This window comes from Sarcophilus harrisii, chromosome 1, assembly GCF_902635505.1.
Source record: "Sarcophilus harrisii chromosome 1, mSarHar1.11, whole genome shotgun sequence".
Taxonomy (NCBI): Eukaryota; Metazoa; Chordata; class Mammalia; order Dasyuromorphia; family Dasyuridae; genus Sarcophilus; species Sarcophilus harrisii.
The window spans coordinates 409,682,437-409,695,478 of record NC_045426.1 but is presented as its reverse complement, the minus strand read 5'-3'; the positions used below and the strand labels follow the sequence as shown (position 1 = coordinate 409,695,478).

The window sequence follows — 13,042 nt, the reverse complement described above, 5'->3', positions numbered from 1 at the left end:
TTATATTATCTACTATTATTTAAAATGGGATTTCCCTTTCTATCTCTTGGTGCTGGACTTTGTTGGTAACATAAAATGCCTATGATTAACATGGATTTATTTTATACCCTGCAACCTTGTTAAAGTTAATTGTTTCTAGTAGTTTTTCAAAAGATTGTCTAATTATATCATTATATCATCTACAAAGAGTGATGGTTTTGGTTCCTCAATATCTACTCTAATTCCTTCAATTTCTTTTTATTCTTTTATTGCTAAAGTTAACATTTTAATACAATATTGAATAGTAATGGTGTTAGTGGGCCACCTGGTTTCACCTTGATGTTATTGGGAATGCTTCTCATTTATCCCCATTACATATGATGCTTGCTGATGGTTTTAGAGAGATGCTTTTTATCATTTTAAGGAAAATTCCATTTATTCTGATGCTTTCTATAGTTTTTTTTAATATGAATTGATGTATTTTGTCGTTTTTTTTCTGTATCTATTGAGATAATCATGATTTTTGTTAGTTTGGTTTGAGATAATCAAGATTTCTGTTAGTTTGTTTTTTGATACAATTGATAATGTTAATAATTTTTCTGATATTGAATCAGCTCTGCTTCTCTATTCTAAATCTTGCTTGATCATAATGTATTATTCTGGTGATAAATTGCTTTAATCTCTTTGTTAATATTATATTTGAAGATTTTGCATCAATATTCATTAGGGAAATGAATATTTCTTTCTTTTCTTTCTTTCTTTGCTTTGACTCTTACTGGTCAAATACCGTACATATTTATGTCATAAAAGGGTGTTTTAAGCTTAAATAAAGAATAGGAAAAGAAAGGGAGAAAAAGTTTGCTATGTTTCTTGCAGAACATAAGAGAGGACTGAAAATATAAAACAATAAATTTTCATTTCAAGAAAATCTGTATAATAAATGCAACATATTGTGTTCTGAGCTGCCCATCTTTTCTTTCCTTTCCTATACTTTTATTTTGTTCTCTGCTGTGCAGTTTCTGCTTTATTCTGTTTTCCCCACCAGAAGGCTACAATTAAGTACACACATACACACATGGGCATATATATAGACAAAGATACCTACAAACACATACATATATACAAATATATACACAAATATACATAGATATCTATAACTCTACACCTATAAACACACATATTTTATCCACATCTACTTAACACAATATCATGCTTGTTTGTCCTCTATTTCTCTGAATTTGAATAATATTTTCCTTCATAAGAACAAGTCTTTTTATGTTTCTAACTCCACCAAATTATCATCTCATATACAACAGCAATATTCAAACTTTATACTTTCTAGATATTTTAAATAGTCTAACACAATATTGATTAATATGGCTGACATATAGAAATCAATGCATTTTGCAGGTAAAAGACCATTAGGAACCATTTGCAATTCATCTTCTTCTTCTTCCACTCCCCACTTCCCCAAATCCTGTCCTTGTCAAAATATTTAGATACTACAACTTAAATAGATATGCAAGCCCATTGCTCTATGACATTTTATACCATGCCTATAACTTATCTGACCAAAATCTCCTTCTTTGGCTACCATTACACTAGATGTATTTTTTCCTTAATTAGAATGTAATTTATTTGCATATCCAGCTATCTTATTTTGTTTTTTTCTTTATTTTGTTTTTTCTTCTCTTTGCATGTTCAGGATTTACCACAGCACTTAATCCATAGTAAGAACTTAAATAATATTTTCATTTATCCAAATCCAGGAGAGATATAAGTTGCTACTTTTACAGAGGTTTCAAAGTGAAAAGCTGCTTGCTTCTTCTTCTTCTTGTTAGTTTTGTTGTTGTTGTTGTTGTTGTTGTGTGTGTGTGTATGTTTAGTTAGGATTAAAGAGATAGGAATATGTCTGTAGTCTGCAGGATGAAAAGTTAAAATGTTTATATAATTTTTTGGGTGAAGGTAGAGAAGACTTGAAGCCTTGTAGTTTGTTCATGTGATAAAAATAGATTGTATTACCTTTTGATCTGTCAGGAAGTTTTGATCTGTTAATTCAAACACAAATCCTTTGTTTCTAAATATTTGTGAAATTTAAAAGGATTGAAAGCAGTAAGGAATTGGAAAAAAAGATGACTGTGATAAGGGATGGACATAATCCTGATTAATTATATCAAATTGAAAAAAAAAAAAAAAACCTGTCCTCTTCTACTATAAACAATGATTAATAAAGTGTCCTGTGAAGAAGGCATGATTTAGTGAGAAATCAATATATCTAATCTGAACTGAGTCCTCATGTGATTGTTTTCTCTTTAGAATTATGACATGGCACAAGTCCCTTATTTCTTGTAGATCTCTCTTTTTCATTTCTAAAATGAAGTTGGACTTCCTCAACAAAGTGTTGTTGGCAGATAAATTGCTTTTTCTTTTCCATGGTAATGTATGAAAGTACATTAAGAGAATAAGTAACAGAAACTTTCCTGAGAAAATTCCCAGCTGTGTTGCCATTAGAACCTCAGTTTCCATATTTTTTAAATGAGCATAATGATATCTATAGGAAGTAGAGAAATGAATGAAAAGGTTTCAAAAAGACCATTCTTTCCAATTTTTAAAATTTGGAAAAGAAGAAATGAGAGTTAAAACTGGATATTTGAGAAAACCTAATGCATCCATAGCTACATATATTATTTGATTTCAACAAACAACAGCATGTATTAAGCAATTTTTATTTGCAAGATATTGTGGCAGATCCTAGGAAAGCAAAAACAAACAAAACCATTTGTAGTATGGAGAGTTGATGTTCTACTGAAGGAATGAACACATATACACAAAAGAAAGAACATAATATTAAGAGAAACAGAACATTAAAAATCTGAGAGATATTGGGGGAGGTTTCATAAAGGAAGAGACATCTGTTCTAACCTTTGAAGAAAGGCGAGTTATTCTGAGAGTCAGTGAAGTGTGAGTACCTTCCAGACACAATATAGAGATGGGAAGCTGAATGTCAACTTAGAGAACAGTTGTAGTCCAGTTTGACTGAAATATAGTGGAGCAATAGGGGGTAAGATCTAAAAGATAGGTTTAAGTGAGGGGGTGAAGACCTTAAACCAGTCTGAAGGGTTATATTTTATCCTGAAGACTACTTGAAGTTGCTGAAAGCTACAAAGCAAGAGTGTTACATTAGGAGACAGACACAAAACTAAGGCCATTATTTTGTCAGCTCTTTGGAAGATAGCTTACACAGGGAGAAGACTATGAACCTGAAGACCTTTTAGAGGGGCCTTGTATTTGTCCAGCTGAGAGGTAATGAATGTCTGAACTAAAATAGCATACAAGTTAGTAGAGATAAGATGAAAAGGATGTTATAAAGGAGGTACTATCACATTTTCTAATATCACATTCTACTCCTACTTCATTTTTCTGGTATTTTTGCTTTAAAATAAGGAGCAGTTGGAGGGGAAGTGAATTATGTAAGCCAGTTTTATGTGCTAACAACAGTGGGCCTGGATTCCCATCTGCAGCAGCTTAAGAGCTGTGTGCAGAAACACTATTACTGGCAGCTGGGGTTGCTTTCTAAAGGCTGCCTTGGAAGCAGAAAGATAGGAAAAACTAGATGAGGAATTAAATCAAAATAAGCCCATATTTTTTGTTGTTCTTGATGTTGTTCTTGTCCATTTGTTTGCTTAACCTATCCTATAATTTTTCCACATTCCATTTGAGACACTCTCTGTAGGTACTGTTTTTCTAAACAATAGCTGAAGGTCACTGGCTTGAAAGTGGGACACACAATTCCAAATTGGGTACAAAAAAGGTTTTTTTTTCCTACTTTTTAAGAGGTGAGATGCTATGGAATTATTTTGGTCACTTGCTTTTTTTTTTTTTTTTTTTTTTTTTCTCTGCTTTCAGGCAATCTGGTATTCAATTCTGTTTAAGGATTTCTAGTTAGTTTTGGTCCAAAATGTCTGTCAGTTCTGAATTTTAACAAGTCTTCTATCTTAGCAATGTAAGAGTGGAAGGATGGTAAAAAGAAGCAGCACTGAAAATAATGCTGGGCTAGGGGTCAGAAGACCTGCCTCTTTCTTTCTGATTATGCTGCTAACTAGCTGTGTGGCTTTTGGCAATTTAACCTGGCCTGTCTGGGGTTCAAATTAGATGACCTCTGCACTCCCTACTAGTAAATTTTATGATTCACTTTTGTTGGCATTTATTGACTGAAACCAGCTCTTATTGCTTAGAATATTTTACATCAACACTGGGGCATTTATACTTGTTTGAGCCATATTTCATGTCTCCCCAAACAGGTGTTTATATAGAATTTTATATCTAAGAAGCCCCAAGGTACATCCTGTGATAAAGAAATCTTAGAATAAACATGGTTGAGTCACAGAAGAAAATAATAAAGCATGGATGGTTATAACTTATTCCACAATGTTGTTCCAAAAATATTTATGCTAGGAAAAATAAGGCAATGGGTACTTTTTAATAAGGAGAATTTGTGGACTTCCGAAAGTGGGGGTTAATTTGAGAATTTTCTAGTTTTGAATCATTTGGGTTTTTTTAAATAAAATATAATGGAAATTAAGTGATATCTGGGCTAATTTCAATATATTATTTTTCCCATTTCAGGTTATACATACAATCAGTGCCACTGATAAAGATGATTTTGCAAATGGACCAAGATTCCACTTCTTTCTGGATGAAGGTCTGGCTCTGAACCCCAACTTTACACTGAAGGACAATGAGGGTAAATGAAAGTGCTCTTCTAAGTATTTCTGAAGTTTCTTTTGCTATAATCTTCTATGGGTGACTAGAACAATTTTCCTCTTTTTTTCTGAACAGCTTGCAAAGTCAGCCATCAGTTTGATGCTAAATGTGTTATAATCTCTGAATAGCTTGTATTTAAAATTGAACCATATGTAGAAATAACTTTTATTGGATTTATTCTGAAGCTAGCAATGAAACAAGAAATTTATATGTCATTTGCTTGTGGGCAAAATTTTAGATGAATTCTAGCTGACAACCATGTTCACTATATAAGCATGCATATCGAAGTCTAGCATGGAGATTGTGCTGACTTAATATTAGAAATGGTTTTCTACAGAAGGCTGGAAAATACATTTTTAAAAAGCATATTGTTAGAGAATTATGGGAAAAAGATTGAATTGCCTGTCCCTTGGCTTCTTGTATATTGTAGGAAACCAGAATATTCTGTTTCAGCTTCTATAGCAGATTTGTAATAATTCTAAACTGGTGACCAGTTTTTTAGGCATTTGCATCAACCATATTTTACCTAAAGACAACCATATAAAACACAGATATATAGAATTCTGTTGGTTTTCACCTTTCATCCTACTGACTTAATATATTTTGGTTAAGTTGTTGCCATATGCTCCTAGTGATATTCTGAACCTATATGATTTGAATAAAATACTCAGTTCCTTCTTTCTCTTGACTTACTGCACACACTTTTATCAGAAGTCAGAAATGGAACTCTGGGCAGATGGTAAAGCCTACAAAATCATACTATTCTCTATACGTTTACAAGCTTATTGGAAAAATAGGAGTTACATACATATAAATAAAATTGAAAACAGAAACCTTTTTTCTAAAAATAGAAAACCTTTTTTAGAATGATGAAATATGGGAACAGTGAGAGTTAAATGAGAACATTTCATTCAAGCCATTCATTTTATAGGTGAAAAAGTTGAAATTTAGTAAAAGATTTTCTATAAAAGGGAGATGGAAGAGTGATGTCAGAAAAAGAAATGCCTGTGGCTTGATGTGTATATAGAGTCCTGAGCTGAGGCAAAATTAAGTGATACCCCACTTACCAGAGCTTTCAGTTCCAGGGCAGGGTCCAAGGTTAAGGTGGGAAAAGGATGAGGATGATGACTAGAGTGTAAATGTTACAGCATGGAGATAACTAGGAAGAACAAAAAGCAGATATGTTGACTTATATTCTTATGTAAAATAAATAATATACTATGTTCTATATAAATGTAGAAGACAAAGATCATTGCATACTGGCTGGGCAGAGAAAATTTTTCAAAGAATGTAACATTTTGAGAGATGAGGTAGCATTCAAATTTATAGTGCACAAAGTAGAGGATATTTTTTGTTGGAGAGAGTGGAACAATATGAGCAAAGGTAGGGGTAAAAATTTATGTATTATATTCAGGAAACAATTAATGAATCAGTGCAGCTGAAGATATATTTGTACAGAAATGTATTTGAAAACAAGGGCAGAAGAGTAGATTAAAGCAGATTTTAATATATTGTATACTGTCTTGAGAACTTTGGATCTGATCTGATTGTATGGAGAGGTGGAGAAATAGGACATTGACATCAACTACATATTTTTGATTGAGACTAATGAAATAGAATCTATTATCTTTTCAAGGGTTTCTTTTTTCCTATTTATTCTAGAACTTGGTATGAGGAAAATATGGAAGTTATGTGTAACATTAATATAGGAAAATACTTTCTTTTGTTTTGTAGTTCTGGTCCTATGAGGCTAATATAAATAATATAGTTTCATTTAAAAGTACAGCACGCTTTTTAAAGATATCTATGATTGTGAAGTTTTTTTTTTTTTTTTTTGCTTTTTTTTTCTGTTTCAAGAAACTTCATTTGGGTAAGTCCTTTTTATTATGAGAATTTTTTTCCTTAAGAATTTCATGAGAATTTGCTTTCAGTGCTATGACACTTTCTCTTTCCATCAGAGATTTACAAATTAAATCACATTTTTATATATTTAATCATCACTCCATTATTTGAATTTTAAATTATTAGTTTCCCCAGTGATCATTAACATTAATATCATATCGCTTTATATATTGATACATCTAAAAATTAACAGCATAGGGGTATGTGTGTATGTGTGTGTGTGTGTGTGTGTGAGAGAGAGAGAGAGAGAAAGAGAGAGAGAGAGAGAGAGAGAGAGAGAGAGAGAGAGAAACTTTTGGGGAAATTGTAGAAATGTTACCTAATCTCCCAATTTAAAGTCATTATTAGACTACCAGAATAAGTGTGTTCTGTCTTATGATCTTCAGTTTCTCTCTAAAGGGACTAGGCTTTATGTGATGAAAAAGGATTTGCAAGCTTAATTCCTACTTTTAATTCTAAATGTAAGGTGCCTGTATAAATCTTATAGGCATCAGTGAGAGAACAGATTTTCTAATAAATATGTGTTCACACATTTATTACTAGTCATCTGTTTGGATTTTTAAATACATACTTTCATCTACTTTCTTACTTTAGAAAATGATTGTTGTACTCAGAGTTATACATCATTCTACACATAAATTAGCCCAGTTTCTCTAGTAACTCTTCTTTTAAGAAGATAGCTTTCCTCCCTCAGTTATGTATGAAATACTCCCTTCTTCAAAGAGAAATGATGACCCTGACCCTTATTTAAAAATAAAATCCTAGAATTGTATTGAAAATAATTCATTATATATCATCAAAGTCTAGGATTTTCTATAAATTATCTGGCATTATTGTTTAAAGAAATTGAAAAAATAAGGAGCAAATATAAATGCCTGTATCCTGGAATCTCTGCTGATGGCATGGTTAGATGAGAATTTGCACAGCAAATCTAAAAAAAAAAATTTATTCTGATTTTGGATGAGGAGAAATTAATAAACATACAAAATGACCTTTCCTTTACTCTGGAGAGTAAAGAAATAGAGCTTCACCAAGAAGGCAGAACCAGCTTTTTGAGCAATTAAGTAGAAGAGAGGATGAAGAAAGGAATTCAGACCTAAAGTCCAGAAAACCTGAGTTCAAATTTGATGTCAAAAACTAACTGCAGAATTCCAGGCTAGAAACTTAACCTCTGACAACCATAGTTTCTTCATCCATAAAGCAGAGATAGAATAATATCCTCTACTTCTCAGGGTGTTTTTGAGGATAAAATAAAATAATATTTTAAAATCCCTTGCAAACCTTAAAGCACTATATAAATGCTAGGTGATGATGATTCTAATGTCCAAATTGTGAATTTGTTTCAAAAAGAGTATTCAAGAAAAGAGTGATACAAAATAGGCCTCCCAAGGACCTAAAATTATTGATATCTCCAGAGAAAGCAAAATAGTTTGGGAGTATTCCAAATACTGATGCCAAGGTTAGGACTCAGAAAGGGACTGATAATATTTGAAATCATCAAAGAAAATGAGCAAATAGCTTGTGAGATCCTTAAGGAATGATCAGAAATTCATGAACCCAATTTTTAAGGGCAACCAAGTGGAATAGTGGATAGAGTGCTGGATCTGGAGTAAAGAACATTCATCTCTCTGACTTCAAATCTGACCTCAGACATACTAGCTATGTGAACATAGGGAAGCCACTTAATCCTGTTTGATTCAATTTTATTAGCTATAAAATGAGCTAAAAAAAGAAAATGCCTTCCTTCACTGTCTGCCAAGAAAACCCCAAATAGGGTCATGAATAGTTATGCATAACCAAACAACTAAAGGAAAGTTTTTCCTCAAGTATGTTGTTTTCCATAGGGTAGAACAAAATACTTAGAAGATTGTAAAGGAGTAACAGAATCTAACTCAATTTTATCTAGACAAGAAATCTAGGAGTTTAATATATATAAAATAAATCCAAGGTAATTTGGAAAGTATGGGATCACTAGCACCTGGGGACTTGGGTCCAAAAAGGGCTTTATATAGAAGATGTTTTATGAACAAAATTTTGGAGGAAACAAAGATTGTTGGATTTTTTTGGTTTATTTTTGTTTTGGGGGAGAGAAGGAAATTGGGAGTGTATTCACTGGTAAGAAGAAGCAGATGGGAAAATAAAGAGATGTGACCATGATTACTAAGTCAGTGGAAGAATTATTTCCCATCCTTTGCAATTCAATATGAATTCTTCCCTGATGTCTCCTTTCAGTGATGATTTACTGTACCATATACCTCATTTTACTCATGTATTTATACATCATTTTATCTTGTTATTGTTCTCATATTATATATATTTATGAAATTATGTTCTCTGCATAAGGGTAGAGACTGTGTTATTTAAATTTTGTAAAACTCCTAACTCTAGTTTAATTTAATAAATGTATTTTTGTTTCATAAATATTCATGTAAAATAGAATTGTTATTGTAGAGAAAGAATCCCCCCTTCAACCTCCTTATCTGGATTCATGAAGACTTACTCTCTTGCACTACCATATGAAATAAAATGATGAATAAAGTGATGAAATAAAAACTTTATCACTAAAAAGACATTTCTCCATGATACAATTTTCAAACCCTCAGTGCTCAATTTTTTAAATGTCATCCAAAATATCTTTATGATTTTTTAAAATTAAAAAATGTAGCATTGCATCCATTGCAAGTTTCTGTTTGAAAAACATAAAATTCATTATATTTTTTAGTCTTTACTTTGTGTTTGAGGTAAAAATAGACTATTTCAACAATATCCTTTATTTAATTTTTTTAATAAGTGATTTGAAACTATTCTTTCAAATGGTACACTCCAAATGTGTTGTGGGTGGTCCATATATTTTGATTATTGTGATTGTATGTGCTTATGTGAGTATATTGTGTTGATTTCCACAGAATTTTAGTTTTTAACTTGTCCTTTAGAGTTGTAGTTAAGTTTATCTTTTACATTTTATAAAACTTGTGCAGTGTTTATAATTGTTTTAAACACTAAAAGAGGGAATTTTGGGTTGTCAATTAGGAATGAAAGCTGCAGAGTCTGGATACATTATTGACTGTCAAGTCATTTAATTTTTCTTATCCTCATTTTCAATTTCCCCATCTATAAAATGAGAATGCATTATCTAACTTTAAAGATTATTAGAAATTACTATATAAATTGTAAAATATTAACAGGGTGTCCTTGAAGTTATGAAAGCTTAAAATGGCACTGAAACTTTGGGGTTGGATATATAAATGAGTGATAATTGTTCTGTGAAAATACTGCACAATTACAATAGTGACAGAGATTAAAAAAAAAAAAAAAAGACTTAGGGCACAGTGCATAAATGAAATTGGGAATAAGTCAATCCTATTTTCAAAAAGCTCCAGATAAATCTTAGGAACTAATACAATTTCTTAATTTCTTTAGCTTTGTTGAATAGGTGGAGGTAGGAGGTAGACTTTTTTTTTTGCCACCCTCTGCTCTTTCATTTCTAGACCTTCCTTCATCACCATCTTTAGCAATGACATTTTTCATACTCTAATGTGATCCAAGTTTTTGACCAAAGTTGAACTAAATATTCTTTATAAAAGTTTCCCGTTCAAAGGGAAAACAGCAAAATATGTCTGTTGGCAGTGATTTTATTTCTCATCCTCCCTCTCTTTTTTTTGGCTGTAATATAATTATCTCATTGCTTTTACCTGGTGATTTTAAACTCTTTTTTGGGATTTCCTCCCCCTAAACTTTTCTCTAAGATCTGACAATATATACCTTTTCTCATTTTCCTATCCTCCTACTCAAAATAACAACAAAAGAAAAGCTGACTCATATTTAAAAAAAAAATAGAAGCAGGGAAAGAAAAGTAAGGATGGTACATAATTTCCAAGTTGTCCTGTTCTGTTTTGATTTGTCTTTTTGAAATTTTTCCAAGATATCTTTATCTTTTTTCTTACTTTCTTTTTTCTTTTTCTTTTTTCTTCTTTAGTTCTTCTATAATTTTAAAATCTTAGAACTATTAAACAAAAATATGAAGAGATTTGAAACCTTCTAAAATGACCATTTCCCCCAATTTCTTCTTTTTAAGTAACTCAGTACATATATAGTTATTTTTTTTCTCTTTTTTAAAGAAAAAATTCCAAGATTGGAGGTTTTTCTACATTTCTAATCAATCTAACCAAATATATGACCATTTCCCCCAATCTCTTCTTTTTAAGTAACTCAGTATATATATAGTTATTTTTTTCTCTTTTTTAAAGAAAAAATTCCAAGATTGGAGGTTTTTCAACATTTCTAATCAATCTATCCAAATATTTCATAATTCTGACATAGAATTATTGATTCAAATTTGGATGTGATCTTAGAAGTCAAATAAAATAACATTCTAATTTTACAAATGAGGTAACTATTTTTTCTTAATCACAATTTATCTTGCTTTTGTATGTCTTGAAGTCATTGTTCAGGAACAAGATTGGCTATAATTACCTTTTAGGGCTTTAGGGAACCAAACAATTTAAAGTATTTCTCCATAATGCTATTGGCATGAGCACTATTCCTATGTAAACTACTTCACAGTGTTAGCCATCAGTCAATAGTACCCAGTTCCAGTTAAGCAATTAATATCATCAAATTCGTTTTTATAATGACATATTACTGAAAACATAGAGCAAGAACAAAAGTAACAACATTATCCCCATCACCTAAATTTCTCCCCCCAAATCTCTCCAATCCTTCAAGAGAACAGGCTCAAGCATATATCTTTTTCCCACATAGAATTTATTCCATCAAGTTCACTCTGAAAGTGTCATAATCACTAGGTGGCTATGAGTTGAGATCAGTTGGATTCTCAGTTACTGTTGGGTTAGATCATATAGGTACCCAGTACTTTGATTTTTTTACTGTTTGATTTCTGTCAAATCTCAGCATAGACATCAATCCCAGAAAGAATTCTCATCCCAGACTTCTGACCCCATGACTTGTAAATGATAACAACATGTCCATCACCTAAAAGAGAAAAAAATAAACACAAAGAGACAAATAATAGAGGTTTACATTCCTGGGCTGCAAAGTTATCAGGGCCTCCCCTCTTACAGGATTCCATCTCTCCCCCCAAAGTGAAATCAGAGATAAAAATTGTCAGCCTAAAGACAAGGGTCTAGTATACTGGTGCCTTTTGAATGTATTCCAGTTCTGGATATAAAATCAAACAGCAAATTCTTCATCACATTGTTAGTAAACCAGAGTTAACAGCAGAATATTTGCACATATTCCATATCAAGGAGCATATTAGTTCCATTATATATGATCAGAGTCTTATACATAGGCTCCTCCACATGGAAGAATATTATATCTATAAAGTAAAGGCTCCTCCACATGGAAGAATCTTATATCTATAAAGTAATACATCTTAAAAGAACAAAAGTTGGGGCAGCTAGATGACGCAGTGGATAGAGCACCAGCCCTGAAGTCAGGAGGATCTGAGTTCAAATCTAGCCTTAGATACTTAACACTTCCTAACTGTGTGTCTCTAGGCAAGGCACTTAACCTCAATTGCCTCAGGAAAAAGAACAAAAGTTGGAGAAGCTGAATTATACTTTAGATAGAGTACCAGCTCTGGAATTTGGAGGACCTAAATTTGAATCCAGCCTTAGACACTTAACACTTTTTAGTCATGTGACACTGGGCAAGTCAATTAACCCCTATTGCATCTACAAGAAATAAAAATAATGCTATTCTTTTAACTTTTTTTCTAGTCTCTGGTCTCTCATTCAGTATTATAACTCATTTCTACATCACAATTTTATAGCTATCACTGTGAACTTATTCTACATTTCTTTCTTTCCTTTTTCTTTTTCCTCTAGGGTCATATAGCTAGAAAGTATCTGAGGCTGGATTTAAACTCAGGTCTTCTTGACTCCACAGAGATATATTAGTACTATTTTTTTCTTGCACTAGGGTACATCATTCCAAATTTTCTACTTTATTACACCACCTCCAAAACTAATATTTTACATTTGCATATATACTATCTTTAAACTTTATCACATCTCATCTTTATGAAAGACCCATACTCATATGCTAATATCTTCCCCTACTAAGGGGATAAGATAATATTCATCTTAATATTCAGAACAGTGTTGACATATTATGAGATAATAAATGATGATAGTTGAATTTTTTAGTGGATGAATGAATGAACTAGTGTAGTCACAAAGACAGACATGGAATATTCTTTTTGGGACAAGTTTTAGGACACAAGGGTAAAAATAAATAGCTTGTCACCCTCTTCCTCTAAGGTTTTAAATAGACTAGTAAAGTTAAGACAATTTATTAAAAGTGATAACAAGTATTCATTTCCAGATATACCAGCAACATATCTCTTGACAGTTTTCATCCTTTGCCAGTTAAT

General features: G+C 31.8%; 1 protein-coding gene across 1 annotated transcript in view; it reads left to right on the top strand.

The window, feature by feature from the left end:
* Positions 1-13,042, top strand: part of CDH18 (cadherin 18) — a 425,120-nt gene that overhangs the window by 331,497 nt on the left and 80,581 nt on the right. The window contains exon 9 of the mRNA XM_003759639.2: positions 4,606-4,723. Within this exon, the coding sequence (XP_003759687.1) occupies positions 4,606-4,723 (118 nt within the window). The remainder of the gene's footprint in view (positions 1-4,605; positions 4,724-13,042) is intronic.